Source organism: Amaranthus tricolor, chromosome 3 (assembly GCF_026212465.1).
Source record: "Amaranthus tricolor cultivar Red isolate AtriRed21 chromosome 3, ASM2621246v1, whole genome shotgun sequence".
In the NCBI taxonomy this organism is placed as follows: Eukaryota; Viridiplantae; Streptophyta; class Magnoliopsida; order Caryophyllales; family Amaranthaceae; genus Amaranthus; species Amaranthus tricolor.
In genome coordinates this window covers 21,416,104-21,432,432 of record NC_080049.1, presented here as the reverse complement: position 1 = coordinate 21,432,432, position 16,329 = coordinate 21,416,104, and the positions used below count along the sequence as shown (strand labels likewise).

At 32.6% G+C, this 16,329-nt stretch overlaps 2 protein-coding genes across 12 annotated transcripts; both read left to right on the top strand.

Moving 5' to 3' along the window:
- Window positions 1-5,129: 5,129 nt before the first annotated feature.
- On the top strand, window positions 5,130-15,429 carry LOC130809289 (pentatricopeptide repeat-containing protein At5g65560). Of its 11 annotated transcripts, none has more exons than XM_057674993.1 (8): window positions 5,130-8,260; window positions 8,727-8,907; window positions 9,571-9,667; window positions 12,120-12,236; window positions 12,343-12,474; window positions 12,582-12,695; window positions 13,159-14,694; window positions 14,841-15,422. In XM_057674993.1, exon 1 carries the CDS (start codon window positions 5,345-5,347, stop codon window positions 8,057-8,059), a length of 2,715 nt encoding a protein of 904 aa, XP_057530976.1. In that variant the 5' UTR covers window positions 5,130-5,344; the 3' UTR covers window positions 8,060-8,260; window positions 8,727-8,907; window positions 9,571-9,667; window positions 12,120-12,236; window positions 12,343-12,474; window positions 12,582-12,695; window positions 13,159-14,694; window positions 14,841-15,422. The 11 variants fall into 11 exon arrangements, with proteins under 11 accessions (XP_057530976.1, XP_057530977.1, XP_057530975.1 ...); XM_057675000.1 differs by having other exon boundaries at window positions 5,141-8,260; window positions 13,402-14,694; XM_057674994.1 differs by having other exon boundaries at window positions 9,587-9,667; window positions 12,582-14,694; window positions 14,841-15,424.
- Window positions 13,948-14,694, top strand: LOC130808453 (protein FAR1-RELATED SEQUENCE 1-like). The gene has a single exon (XM_057673930.1). It carries the CDS (start codon window positions 13,948-13,950, stop codon window positions 14,692-14,694), a length of 747 nt encoding a protein of 248 aa, XP_057529913.1.
- Window positions 15,430-16,329: the final 900 nt, after the last annotated feature.

The following is a 16,329-nucleotide window of genomic DNA, read 5'->3' as shown; positions in this document are numbered from 1 at the left end:
GTTTCACTTCTCTGAGCCCTCGATGTTTAGGTGAGCAATGTGTGCAACCAAAGGGGCTAATTTGTGCTCGGTGTTGATGATTAGATCCTGAAATGAAATAAAATACCAAAGCAACAGAACAAGCGTAAAATCCAATAAACCAATGCGATAACATATAGTTTCCTCACGCTAAACAAGCCACTTATAGGGATAAAAATAAAGATAAAATGTAGCTAACAGCATGATCGAGGAAGAAGGTTATTTTGAAATACGTGCACATACTACAAAGTAAATTTGCTTATTGTATATTCCTTTTTTTAAAAAATATTAATAAAGAAGTGGGATAAATTTCTTATTGTAAACGCTTCCACTTATGTCGTCTATCACTAAGAGTTTGTGCAAATACAACACAAACTATGGGGTTGGTTCATTTTCGATTTGGTTGTTTTTTGTTGTTTTCTGTGGCTGCGATTGTAATTAGTTTTAACTTAAAAGTGATCAATTATAACCTTAAAGTGATTAATTTTAATTTAAAGTGTAAAATCTTAAATTGATCAATTATGACCTTTTAAAGTGATTAATTTTGACAAAAAAATAATCAATTCTTACCTTAAATTGATCAATTTCAAAGTATATAATAAATGAATCAATTATGACATTTTTAATGTGATTAATTTTAACCTTAAAGTAATCAATTCTGATCTTTAAGTGATAAGTTATATATAAAATGATTAATTTTAACCTTAAAGTATACTGGTAAATTATAAGTAATTACATGCATAGTGATCAATTATTACTTATAATCTTAAAGGAGTCCATTACAATCTTAAAGAGATTAATTATAATCTTAAAGTGATAAATTTTAACCTTTTCGCTGTTGCACTTGATTATCTGAAATATCACAATGTATAAACAATCTCCTAGTAGGAATTATAGATCCAAAGAAATTAGAGTGAAGCAAATTTCGCAAAATTGTGTCTTGGTGGCTATTTACTTTTGGTTACTTTACCAACTCAAACATTCTCATGAGAAGAGAAAGGAATTTGAGTCAGACAATAAGAAGGTTGCAGAAAAGGTGCGAAGTGATGGTGAGGTTGATTATGGAGTGTAGACTCAATTAGGAACGGGAACAACAACAAGAGGGGGGGTGAATTGTTGTTGTTACTAGTTTAAGCGTTTTTGCTCTGTTTTTGCGGAATTGAATAAAATAAATAAAGCTTAAACTTAGAGCAAAATAATAAAAGAGACAAACGATTTTTACGTAGAAACCTTCTAGGCCTAATTAGAAGGAAAAACCACGACCCCTCGGGATTTCTAAATTCTCCACTATGTTTAAGGCAGCTCGTTACAATTACATTAAACATCTTACTTCACTCGAAGCGCATCAACTAGGCCAACTCTTCTCTCTCAAATTGCTTCACTCAAAGCAACAAACTTAGCTTCACTAAAAGCTAAACTCAACACTAGTTTCACTCAAAGCTATCAAATTCCCCCTTAGACTCACCCGAGTCTAATTACAAATACTCTCAAAAACCCTTACAAAAAGGATAAAAATTCTCTAAAAATAAAATCAGTAAGTTGCACAAGAAAATATTATAAATTAATTGGCATTTTTAAAACAAAATTTTCTTGTAAAAATTCTCCCAAAATTACGTATGATTTAATGGCTCATACTAAGGCAAGTTTTGAGGAACAGCCGAATCTCTTATTTATAGAGCTAAAATCCCTAATTAAAATGGAATATTCCAATCCATTATTCCTTATCCAAAATAATCATGGGAATAATGTGGATTTAAACCAACAAACGGTTATCTCCTTAAAGTAGGCATAAGACTTGATTAAATCAAGTACACGGTTATAATAACAATAACCGTTGTTCCCATTTACTAATAATAGGTATTGTTCCCTTTAGCAGCAGTTCCCATATACTAAAATTAGCTGCAGTTCTCTTTTCCAATAATAACCACGGTTTACTTTAGCTAAATTTAGATACGGTTGCCTTTAGCTAATAATAGGGACGGTTACCTAGTACTAATATTAGGGACGGTTACGTTTAGCTAATAATAGCTAAGACTCAGCTGCTGTTCCTATATTTAGTAAATCCAATATTCACTAAATATAGATCCTAAAATAAAGGCTTATATTTAGAAAATCACACGTTAGATATAATAATTTATTAATGCAACAAATTAACTTTAATTAACACATCAACTAAAAATAATAATTAAAATAATAACCAGAATTTTCAGTGGACGTAAGCTTACTCCAGTTCAGGAACAGTGTGCTGTCTCCAATTTTCAGTTTTGTTAGAACATCCAACTTAGGAACAGTAGACCTGTTGTCTCCATTTTACATCCCAAGCGATATACTTCTTATAACATCTTTCGGATCCTTTTGACACTTACATTTCCATGAACCAAGTCATAGGTACTATCAACGATCATAATCACGACCGGATATCGACCTGCACACAATCTCTAAAAACATATTTGTTTAAATAAAGTGTAGTCATCATCAAAATTTAAGAGGTCCAACAGGGAGAAAAAATATACCTAGAATAACAGAGAAATCTAAAAATGGTGAAAAGCGTGAGGAAGATGAAGAGGATGAATATAGTGAAAATGACGAAAATAAACACCTAGAAGATGAATCATGATGAAGATGGTGATTGTTGATTTAAAGAAAGAAGATAAGGGCAAATAAGTAATTTCACAACTTAACAGGAATATGTATGATTTTGAGTAAAAATGTTATGGTAGCTTTAAGTACAACAGTACAATGTTACACTGTAGAATTTTTTTTTAAGATTTGCTACCATTGACGTCTCTTAAAATACTACGTTGCTACCATATAGAATATTCCAATAACAAACGATTAATTATAATTTTTAAAGACATCAATTATGACATTAAAGATATTAATTATAAAATTAAATTGATCAATTTAGTGGTCATGTATGATAAGTTTTTTTTTTTTTAAATAAACAAAATTAAATCTATTATGCTACTCTTGTATGAGTGGTCTCACCGTAAAATAGTCTCTAATAAAAATTGTTGCAAATACAATTATGTGCTCCGTTGACAAGTCACATATACCCTCAGGTTTGTTTGCCACAAGGGAATGAGACTTTTGAGCGCTTAAGATGAGAGTTTTAAGTTGAGACTTTGAAGATAAAAAAGTCTCATCCCTTGTTTGTCATGGTAAGAACTTGTAAGAAAGAGATAAAATGAAAGTCTCAACTCAAATACATACCCTCCCCCAAGATATTTTTCTTAGGGAATTTCTCCCTTTTTATTCTTATTTCCTATTCGCATTTTTATAGACTCTCTTTTAAGTAAATATTTTTATTTTTTAAAAAAACTGTTGTTTTAAAAAAAATGTAGAAAACTGCTTTCTTTTTGGAAGATGAAAAGTTTTCTGATAAATTGCCTATTCCCAAGCAAAATAAAACATCATTTAGTAATAAATTAGATTTTTACATTTAAAAAAAAATTAAGCTTTATCAATGGTGGAAAACAGTGATGTTGAAGATGAAAATTATGGCTAATTTTTATGATTTAGGGTTAAAATAATATATTTGGGGTTATAACATAATATATTTGGGGTTATAACAGAATATATTTGGGGTTATAACAGAATATATTTGGGGTTATAACTCAATATATATATATTTGGGGTTATAACTCAATATATTTGGAATTAAAACTTAAAATTTTGAGGTTTTATAACATAATATATTTGCTTGTATTATTATAATATCAATTTTGTAGTATTATATCACACAATATATACTGTTATAAACCCAAATCTATTACATTATAATCGCAATTATATATTTTGTTATAACCCCAACTATATAATGTTATAACTCCAAATATATTATGATTATAACCCTAAATATATTATGTTATAATTCCAAATATATTATGTTATAACTCCCAATATATTAAGTTATAACCACAATTGCTTTTATTAAGTTCCCCTAAACAGTAGAATTGTTCTCTTATTCAACATTATTATTTATACTATTGATGAAGCTTAATTTAAAAAAAATCAGAAAATTATAAATCCAACTAATATGTAGCACAATCAACCCAAAAAATGAAAATGAAAGCTTTAAAAACGAAAATGATGAAGTATAAATACATAATTTTGATGGTTTTACAAATGTTGAAGAAGATAAATAGAGAATAAACAAAAATAGAGTTTGAGGGAGAAAGATAGAGATTGAAAACCACAAATGGAGTTTAAAAGAAGAAGATGAGTAGTTTTGTCAAGAAAGAGAAAAAAGAAAATTGAAAATGGAAGTTAAAAGCATTGTTTAGAAAGTTTAGTTATTTTTTTTAAATTTAAAAATTGGGCTGGCGCAAACTTAAGATGTCTTTTGTAAGACGATCTTAAGTAAGAATTTGTGGAAAATTTGAAATACATAAGAGAAAAAATAAAAAAAATTAACAAAATAAACTAAGTTTTAAACTTATTCCAAAAGTAAGTGTGAAATTCCCAAACCTGAGGTTTGGAGCTGTGTTCGCAGTTAGTAACTGCGAACAGGTCAAAAAATACAAAATAGCTGTTCGCAGTTACTAACTGCGAACAATTATTTTGACCTGTTTTTGTGCAGCATGCTGTTCACACTTACTAACTGCGAACATGTCAAAACAGGTCAAATAGCTGTTGGCAGTTAGTAACTGCGAACAACTATTTTGTCTTTTTTGACCTGTTCGCAGTTACTTTTGGAATTTCACGCTTACTTTTGGAATAAGTTTAAAACTTAGTTTATTTTGTTAATTTTTTTTATTTTTTCTCTTATGTATTTCAAATTTTCGAATTTGTGTTCCCTTTAACAAACAAAAACTTGGACTTATTTTGAAGACAAAGTCTCATCTTTTTTCCTCAAATCCCACATGCCAAACACCCCCTCATGGCTATCTTGAATCCAAGACTAATCCAGAAATAGTCAAATACCCGAATTTTCTCACATAAATTCTTAAATAAGATAGTTTCGTGGTGCTATCATGACTAATCCAGGTACAATAAAATGAATTTTAGAGTGATTAACTAGGAAAATCGACTAATATATGAGCACATCTCATTATGAGATGATCTCATACAAGATGAGCCGATTTCTCAATCCATTTTCCTCCCCACCATTTCCCCGATTTCTCAATCCATTTTCCTCCCCATCATTTCCCAAGGCCCAGCTCAGCAACAAAAGAATTCAATCCCTACAATTTGCAATAATTTCTCCCCCTCTTTTTCGCGGACTACCGAGATCTGCCCTAATATCCTTCCCTCCCCCCAATCACCAGCGACTATCATTCGCCACCGGCGTAACTCTCCGATTGGTGATCTAAGTCATTTTCAAATGCATGGATATCTCCCTTCCCTCCGATGCATCATCCGTTACTGCCATTTTTCATCTGCAACCACCGCCATAACCGCCGCCATTGATAACAAGCTCTCCGACGATATTACTTCTCATCTCTCCTCCATTCTCTCTTCTCCAAATTGGCAAAAACATCCTTCTCTGAATCGCATCCTTCCTTCCATTTCTCCATTTCATGTTTCCACACTCTTCGACTCTCACTCTCTTTCTCCTCAAACTGCTTTATCTTTCTTCTATTTTCTTTCAAACCGACCAAAGTTTAAGCATAATGCACAATCTCATGCCTCTTTATTGATGATGTTGATTCGAGCGAGTAATTTAGGAAATGCGGAGAAAGTTAGGGTTTCAATGATCAGGTATTGTGTTGATGATGAAAATGAAGTTAGGTTTGTGTTGAATACTTTAATGAAGTTGAATTCTCATGATTTGGAGAATTTTCGATTCAGGTTAAATCTGAGGTGTTGTAATTTTTTGCTTATGGCGTTATGTAGGTTTCTTTTGATTGATGAAATGATAACTTTGTATAATACGATGTTATCTGATAGGATTTTGCCAAATATTTTTACTTTTAATACAATTATAAACGGTTACTGTAAATTAGGGAATGTAGCCAAAGCTGAAGAGTTTTTGAGTGAGATTTTTGCTGCAAAGTTGAATCCGGATACATTTACGTACTCTTCATTCATTCTAGGTCATTGTAGGAAAACGGATTTGGATAGTGCATACAGAGTTTTTACTGAGATGCCGCAGAAGAAGTGCAAAAGGAATGAGGTTTCATATAATTATATCATTCATGGATTTTGTGAGCATGGTGAGGTTGATAGGGGGTTACATTTGTTTTTTAAGATGTATGATGATGGTTGTTATCCTAATGTTCGGACATATACTATTCTTATATCCGCGTTGTGTGGTAGAGGTAGAGGGAGCGAGGCATTGAAATTGTTTGATGAGATGAGAAGGAAAGGATGTGTGCCTAATGCCCATACTTACACAGTTTTCATCGACTACATGTGTAAAGAGCATAAGCTCAATGAGGCTAGGAGGTTGTTTGATGAGATGTTAAAGAAGAGGATGAGTCATAGTGTTGTTACATATAATGCCCTTATTGATGGGTATTGTAGTGAGGGGAAGGTTAAGGAGGCGTGTGAGATTTTGAACCTAATGGAGACGAATGGTTATTATCCTAATGTTCGAACTTATAATACATTGATTTGTGGGCTTTGTAGAATTAAAAAGGTTCCGATTGCTATGACATTACTTGATAAGATGGTTGAACGTAAACATACTCCTAATTTGATTACTTATAACTCATTGATTCAGGGGCAATGTAAAGCTGGCCACATTGAGAGTGCTTTTCAATTGCTTGGTTTGATGAAGGCAAGTGAGGTGCTACCTGATGAATGGACGTGTAATATTATTATCGATTCTCTTTGTAAAAGAGGAAAGGTTCAGGAGGCCCATGAACTTTTTGTCACTTTTAAGGAGAATGGTGTGAAACCAAATGAAGTAACTTTCTCTGTGTTGATTGATGGTTATTGCAAAGCAGGGAACATTGATAGTGCCCTTGCCTTGTTTGAGAAAATGATAGAAGATAAGTGTTTACCAAACACTTGGGTTTACAATGCTCTAATTGATGGTTTGTGCAAAGTGAAAAATTTGAAAGAGGCTTCACTGTTGGCTAAAATGATGCAGAAAAATGTGAAGCCTGATGTATGTACCTATTCGATAATTATCAATGGGTTAATTAAAGGTGGATTTATTGATCATGCTTGTACAATGCTATCTCAAATGCTCAAAGCAGGGTATAGCCCTGATTCTTATACTTATACTACATTTATTCACGCTCATTGCTGCCAGGGAAACTTAGAGGAGGCAGAAAAGTGGATGAAGATTATGAATGAAGGAGGCGTTTTTCCGGATGTTGTCACTTATACTGCCCTTCTTGATGGGTATGGTCGCCTAGGGTCAATAAGTCAAGCTTTTGGTGTTCTTAAGAGCATGATGGATGCTGGCTGTAAACCTTCCGAGTTCACTTATTCTATTTTGATCAAGCATTTATTACAAGAAAAAGGGTCTATCATGCATGGTGAAGGAACTGGTAATGATTTACTCTTGAATGCTAGCTCTCACGATTTAGTTTATTTTTGGAAAATCGTAAACTTTGAAACAATTGCAAAGCTCTTAGATAACATGACTAAACATGGCTGTGCACCATGTCTTAGTACATTTAACACTCTTATTGATGGGTTATGTAAGCAAGGACGATTGGAGGTAGCTCAATTGCTGATTGATTACATGAGACATGGAGGAATTGAACCCAATGAAGGCATCCGTAACTCCATCTTAAAATGTAGCTGCATGCTTGGAATGTATGATGAAGCCTTCAAGCTGATGAATAACATGGTTAAATTGGGTGAATTGCCTCACCTGGAATCATATACATTGCTTATTTGTGGAATGTGTGACAAGGGTGATAGAGATCAAGCAGAGGCAGTATTTTGCAGTCTACTTCATTGTGGATATAATAATGATGAGATAGTTTGGAAAATTTTGATTGAAGGCTTGCTAAAGAGAGGACTTGTTGATTGTTGTTCTATGCTAGTAAAAATCATGGAGAAAAATGGTTGCCGCCCAAAACCACACACGTATTCTCTTTTGATTGAGGGTATCTCAGGTGCATCAGAGGGAATTTGACCGCTGAAATCTCTAAACTAGGTCTTCTCGGTAATTTTTGCTCCAGAAGACTGAAAACAAATTATGTTTCCTGGATGTCTTCAGTTGCATATGGTACTTAAGCTTGAGTGAAGAATGGTTCCATTTGACTTCAAACCAGAATGTGAGGCTGCTACAGGCAGCGGCTGTTGAACGTGAAAAAATTCATCTATCATTTGAGAGGTAACTCACTCTTTCATGAGTTTAATCAATAAACTGCTGTTCCCAATTTTTTTTCATGTTGATTTTTGTTTACATTACTTTACATGATTGATTTAGTTTCCTTATTTTATAACCTTAATCCCTATATGTAAAGTAAGCCGTCATTCTGGTGAATGAGGCACTGGAATATAGAGTATGGACTCTGGATTCTGGAGTTGAACACGAGCATAAATGCTTTCCCTACTTCACATGATATCTTCCGTAGTTTTAGAGATTATTTATAAGGCAATTCTTGTCCCTTCATGTGTAAGAGTTGTTGCCCTGGGTTCTGATGAGTCCTAATTTGATAATGCCCTTTGGTTGCTGCATGTTTGACGTTTCTTATGGACTATGATCTTTTAAAAAATATTGGAGTGTTTGTTTAGTTTAGGTCTGGTCTATAAAGTGTTCCTTCTGTATTGAGGTTTGACAATTGAGCTACTTATAGTGTATTGCAGAAACCTTTGTTAGCTGCCAGTTTCACTTTCACCATTGATGCCGTTACATATATCAACAATAGCTTTACAACGGAGCATGGAATCCTCCAAACATTTTGGTTCTTGAGTCTTGGCATCATTTACCTTTGAACTGGGCATCAATTGTAGCAAAGAGCTGCAACATAATATGAGGTTTGCTTGATTTCCCTTGCTTTCAAAATTATAGTTCTCTAGAATATGCTTGATGTTGAAATTTCATTCACTTCATAAAGTGAAAATTGATGGAGCAAATTTTCTTTTTGTAACTAGGCATTTCATCGTGGTTGCTGCGCCAATTGAGATATAGAAATTGCAAATTTTCTTGATGTTTACTTTGTTACTCCATACTTTTTATTTCTCCTTGACTCACTGAGTCATAAGCACTTTTATCGAGGTGACTTTACACATGATGCTATCACTAACAAGGTCAAGATTGCGACATTGCGTACACCCGACTCCCAAACCCCACAGCCCGTGGGAGCCTTTAATGGCATTAGGGGTAATGGAATGTTGATTTTTAAATGTTCCTCCCATACCCTTCACGCCTTCGCGCTCTAAGCTGCTTCAGGGTGAATTGTTTACAAATAGTTGCAATGTTTTTAGTATTTTATTTTCTCTTGACCCTTAGGCTTATGACTTTTTGAGCTTTTCTAGCTCAGCTTAGTTTCTGGTTGATGCTGCTAATTTGGCAACTTTCTGCACCAAGAGTGCTGACTTCCGTTTAGCTTTACTACTAAAAGAATTTGAATTTTATTATTTCAAGACTTACATCTCTGCATGCACACATTTATTTTAATATCAGTTTTTTTTTTGAAGAGTATTTTAATATCAGGTCATTCCACCCAAGATGTATGCAGTAATTATTATGAATGTCACCAATGGATGAAAGGCCATATTTTCCATTTCGATGCAGGTAATATCTCTTATCATTTAATTACTTTTGTTTTGCTTCAGAATATGCACGTCAATATTTATGTCAAGTTCGTTTTCTGTTCAGCATGGGCATGACTTCCGACTAGGGCATTAATATATCATCTAGCAACTAGAATCATTATGGCACTCCCTTCTTCCCACTATGAACGCAACACTATGTCTCCCAATATGAGCTTTTGAGTATAGTTTTAGGCATTCACAAAGGTATAGACTGATTGAGGAAACAATATTTTCAAAAGGGTTCTGAACACTATTATCTGCCAGAACTCTTGGTAAAACTTGCTTAAGTATACTTGGTTCTCATTCAGATTATGTCTAGCGCCAAGATTTCAGGTTGCATGAGGTGACAAAATGTGCTTTTCTTTTGTCTATTCCTCGTATGTTCTTTACTTTAGCATTCTTTAGGCTTCCCTTATGTGCCAAAGGCTAATTCTCAATTCTCATGCGCACTAGCATGTGTGATGTGTCTAATACTGATTCCCATGTGGCATTTGTTTTTCCACTATTAGAGCTGTTAGAGCAGTGGCACTGTAGCAGGTTCATTGTATACACTGCACTATCGTATTCTTTAAAGATCTATAGCAAAAGTTTGGCTAAAGTTTGTTCTTTTAGATTTGAAACTCATTGCTGTGGATTTAGTTTGTTAAAGCGATTTCTATTGTCAGGTTGCTGTTCATCACAATTCTTGTCCTCAGACATTTGAATGCATACTTTATTCAAATCAATTTGAATATTTTTTTTTTGAGTGGCACTTTTGCTTCTGTTTGCAAGTCTCTGAGATATAGTATTTCTACTTTCTAGGTTTTCTAAAGAAGCCTTGGGTTTCAGGATAGGATGTTTGTTGCGGAGGCTAACTGATTATATGATATGGCCAGCTTAAATTTGTCGGGTTTTTTTGGGTAAAAACAGCGTTCAAGATTATGACCAATGCACTTTTATAATCTAAAAATTTAAATGCGAATAAATTTATCATCCAACTTTCCCCACATAGCTAATGAATATTTATAAAGATATGCAACTTTAATACAAGGCAAAATCAGAATCCTAGCTTGTCCACTAAAGATTGGGTATATTCATTGTCTTTTTGCCTGTTTAAGGGCAAAGTTGGTATAAGAGTTAGAGTTTGTAGAAAATTTGAAATCAATAAGACAAATTCTCAACAAAATGAACCAAATAAGATAACTTTCAACTTATTTCCAAAAGTAAGCGTGAAAATCTCAAATCTGTGGTTTGGGGATATTCGCAATTAGTAACTGCGAATAGGTCAAAAAAGACAAAATAGCCGAACTATTTTGTCTTTTTTGACTTTTCGCAGTTACTAACTGCAAACAGGTACTTTACTTTAATTTTTTTTCCTAATTATTGAGTTGTTATTTGTTGTATTTGCATTAGAGACATTAGAATAAGTTATTACAAGTCAATGTATGTTTCAGGCAGGATGATTCATCGCCAAAAACTCCGAACATTCGTAAGTCAAAACTTGGAGAATATGATAAAGTAAATAAATATATATATAAAACTAAATATATACAAATGTTTGAAATATACAACCAAATAAACATATATATATATATATATATATATATATATATATATATATATATATATATATATATATATATATATATATATATATATATATATATATATATATATATATATATATATATATATATAGGGTTGAGTTCAGGTGAGAACTAACCTTATATGAGAACCATGTAAACCAAAATCTAAGCCATTAGATCAAATATGACGGCTGATAATATAAGGCTAATATTTAAGGTCATTAAGGGCATTTCGGTCATAAGGGCATTTCTTCATTCTGAATTCACCTTCTTTTTGCCTGCGATTTTCTGTTGCGATTTTTTGCTGCTATTTTTTCAATTTTTTTGCTGCAAATTTTCACTAAAGTTGATTCATTAAGCTGCAACGTCATTTTGCTTCAATTTCATTTTACCTGAGGGTTTTGAGCTGCGATTTCATCATTTTGCGATTTTCGTTAAAGTTGCGATTTTTCTCGATTTGACCTGAGGCGCTTTTTGAATTCCAACATTTTAGAGGGTTTTAATTATGGTTAGTATCAATTTATGGTTAATTTATGCTTACTTTCATCCATTTTGCTGTATTCTCATCGATTTAAGGCTATTATTCACTCCTATTGAAATGTTTGTATCAATTTCTAAATGGTATTATGGTCTGCGATTTATGGTCTGTTATTCACCTATATTTAACTGGTATTATTGTAGGAATAATGTATTATAGTGTATTATTGTAGTGCTTTTATTTTTATGGTCTGTTATGGTGCTTTGATTTTTGTGTTGCTTATATTGTATGATTGTAAGAATAGTATTACCTTTACCAAAGAATTGTGTTTCTTTTTAAATAAAAGGTGTTGCTTTTTGGTTAAATTTGTGTTACGGATTATGTTTTAGGATGAAATTGAAGAAATTAGCGGCTCAACTGAACATATGGAATCCTTACTAACTGTGACATTTACAACCACTACTAACGTTGGTGATAACAATGCAAATTCTTCAAGTCAACTCATGGTAAGCCTCTATTTATCAATAATACGCAATAAGGTATATGCACAGTGTTACTTTTCGGTAGGAAATGTGATGATTTTTACACAAAATGTCTTACTTTTTGCTTTAGGTTGCATTGCAAGATAATAATGATAACGCTGGAACATCTTTAACTGAGCATATAGAACCCTTATAAACTGTGACTTTTACAGCCATTTCTAACCTTGGTAATAACAATGCAAACTTTTCAAGTCAACTCATGGTAAGCCTCTATTTATCAATAATACGCAATAAAGTATATGCACAGTGTTACTTTTGGGTAGGAAATGGGATGAGTTTTTCACAAAAATATCTTACTTTTTGTTTTAGGTTGCATTGCAAGATAATAATGATATGGCTGGAACTTCTTTAACTGAGTATATGGAACATATGCTAAGGCTTGTGGTTTTGACATTAGATCAGGGACTAAGAAAGTCTATAAAGGTATTTTTACATCTAAATACTATTTGTGTAATAAACAAGGGATGAGGGAATAGAAATTAGGTGCATTGAGAAGAAGGCTTGTAACTCGTGAATATTGTTATGCTAAAATTGTTTTTCAAAGGATTAAAGAGGGTAAATATTGGGTTTTTAAGTTTATTAAAGCCCATAGCCACATTCTTGCCTCACCTATTTCTAGGCAACATTTAAAAGGGTCATCTAGTTTAAACACTGGACAAAAAAATACATTATGAACAATTTGAACTTGAATAAAGGTCCAACAAGTTCATATAGGATGTGGAAAGAACAAGTAGGAAGTTATTTAAAAGTAGGTGCTTCACTTGATAACTTTAAAAACTTTTATAGGGATTTAAAGTGTTTTATTAATGAATCTGATAGGCAAATGTTTGTGGAAATGTTTGTTAAGAAGAAAGAAATTTCACCTAGTTTTGTTTTTGATTTTGAGGTTGATGATACTAAATCTCTATCGAAGGCAATTTGGGCAGATGATATTAGTAGGAGAAACTATTCATTGTTTGGTGATTCGATATCTATGGATGCTACTTATGGTACTAACAAGTATAATCAATTTTTGTTCCTTTCACGGGTGTTGACCATCACAAAAAATGTGTTACTTTTGCTGTCGGTCTTATTAGTAGGGAAGATGTATCTTCTTATACTTGGTTATTTGAATCTTTTTTGAGGGCAGTGGATGGAAAACAACCAGATTTCATTATAACATACCAAGATCCAGCCATAAAAATTGCTCTACCCAATGTTTTTGACAAGTCTATTCATAAATTCTGCTGTTGGCATATAATGAAGAAACTAACTGATAAAGTTTCTATTGAGTTACGCAATGATGATGAGTTTTTAAGAAGAATTAATAGACTTGTATATAATAGGGATAATGAGCCCCATGAATTTGAAGATCAGTTGTCAAAAATGATGTCGGATTATGAGCATGCTAATTTAAGAAATAATGACTGGTTGAATAGTATGTATGATATTAGAGAAATGTGGGTGCCTGCATATTTTAGAGATCTTTATATGGGTGGTTTGCTTAGAACAGCATCTAGGTCGGAAAGTGAGAACAATTTTTTCAATTACTTTGTGAACAAATTTCTTACATTAGTTGAACTCCAAATGAGGTTTCAAAGTGCGATGGATGTTTAACGTTATATGATGCAGACACTAGATAGTAAATGCAAGTTATATTCTGCACCTTTGAAGACTCGTATCCCTCTTGAAAAGCATGCTTCTAGTGTCTACACAGATGTTGTTTTTAAGGATGTTCAAGAACAAATTCTTAGTGCACTCGATGAGTGGTTTTGAAAAGAATTTCGTTAGAGATGGCAAGGATGTATATTGTGTGGTACATTTCAACACTGGGACTATTTTTGAAGTTGTGTATGATGCACAAACATTGTATGTTGATTGCTCTTGTAAGTTTTTCAAAAGAGTAGGAGCCTTATGTAAGCATGCATTATGGGTTTTGCATGCAAAAGGCGTTAAGTATATACCAGAACCTTACATATTGAAAAGGTGGACAAGAGATGCTAGCAAAACACCTGTCTATGATATTGATGGCACATTATTGGATGGTAATAATGCTATGGAATCTAGAAAAGGGGTTATAGGAGATGTTTGGAATGAGGTACATCGATACATTAGTTTGGCAGAAGATGATGAGGATGATTTGGTTGAACTTTTGCAAAAAATAAAGTTGTATTCAGCTGAGCTTTTAGCAAAAAAGAATCGTGGGGTTGAGAAGACAAAACGTTTAGAGTTAGAAAAGTTTTTGGGTTGTGAAGCTCCTAAAACAATTACAATTCAAAACCCCAAACAATCTTCAAACAAAGGCAAGAGCAAAGAAAAAGATCCAAAACAAAAGGATACTGAAGATGAAGAAGAGCAAAGGGTGACCAAGCAAAGACAATGTAAAACTTGTGGCAAAGTTGCAGGTCACAATAGTCATACTTGTCCACATAAGAAAAAATAAGTAAGTACAATATGATATAAAAGTGTTACCTCTTGAATTTTATGTTGGTACTTTCTTTGATAAATAGTGATACTTTCATTATTAAACGTTTCTGTTTACCACATTTAGACATTTAACATATATATTTTGTTCATTGAATCTTGCAGGTGACTTGTTTATGAAATACAGTGGTAAATGATTGAATCCCTGCTTCAGAAGAACAATTATATTTGGAGTGTAAACTAATTTCTGATTGATTCTCTAGAGAAATAATCTAATCATTAGTATTAGTAGTATGTAGATTACTTTCTGTTTATTTTAACATTAGTAGGTTGTATTTTATGAAGAGGATAATTGCCTTTAGACTAATCTCTGTTTATTTTAACATTGTAATTGTTAGAATTAGTTATATGTAGACTAATTTATTTTTAATGTCATTATCATTCAATTTATCACAAATATCATCACAATTTTTGTTGAAAGCATCACGATTTTATGTGGAAAGCATCACACGTTTATAAATGTTGCATAGAATATATGAAATGGTAGTGTATGATGTATGAAAGCATCACGTTTATAAAAAGAATATAATAAGAAAAAACAGTTCAATTTAAACTTCTTACAAAAATTTATATGAAATAGTAGTGTATTATGTATTGTATTTTGTGTTGAATAAATGTAACACATATTTGATTTAGAAAGCATTAAAGTTTTTTGTAAAAAGCAACACAAGTTGAAGTAGAAAGCATCATACAAACAAAACATCACAGTTTTATACAAAAGCATCACACGTCAACACAATTGTTTTCGTGTTGATGATGTTAACTTGAATATTGTTGAGATTATTATTCATAACAATTTTGTTGAATCATCACAGTTTTGTGTTGAAAGCATAAAGGTTCTATGTTGAAAGCATCACACATGGAATCAAAACAAACTCAAATTTTCTTTTTTCCTCTCTTCTTGGCAGTCAACTTCGGTGCTGGTGAAGGTGTTTTCTCAAGATCTGATATTCCCAGGTCAAAGCTTGGTAAGTCGATGTCGGCTGTTCGTTTTTCAACCACACTTATCCTGTCCATAATCTCATCAATCTCCTCCATCACTTTTGGGTCTGAATACCATTGTGATAGTGTTGGGGAGTTTGATGATTGTCCGATATCTTGTGCTTGATTGCCTTTTGCCTTTAACTTCAACAATTTCGATATATGATGTTGAGTAACAATTTCCATGTTCCTCTTCATCTTGCTAACTTCCTCCATAAGCTCCTTAATAAAAAGAATATATTAAGAAAAAACAGTTCAATTTAAACTTCTTACAAAACATTTATATGAAATGTGTTACTTTATAGACAAAAAACTGCTAGTTTATATTTTAAAATGTGCTACTGGTTGTTTTTATAAAAAATTAAATGTTAAAAATAATATTACTTACATCACCAGCTGTATCATGAATTTGTTGATCAGAAGATGCCAACAAGCCATCGGGAATAGGGAATCTGAGATACATCCCATTTTCTTCTAGCTCCACCTCATCATCATGCGATTTTTTTCTTAATTTCTTTGAAATTGGGTATGTGTCTCTATCGAAATCACCCAGTCCAAAGAATTTAGCCTTCAACTCAAGTTGTGCCCTTTTTTTCAAAGTCTCATAAGTCCA

Coding starts and splice junctions, on each gene's coding strand:
- LOC130809289 (XM_057675003.1), top strand. CDS start 5,345: ATGCATGGATATCTCCCTTCCCTCCGATGCATCATCCGTTACTGCCAT.
- LOC130808453 (XM_057673930.1), top strand. CDS start 13,948: ATGCTTCTAGTGTCTACACAGATGTTGTTTTTAAGGATGTTCAAGAAC.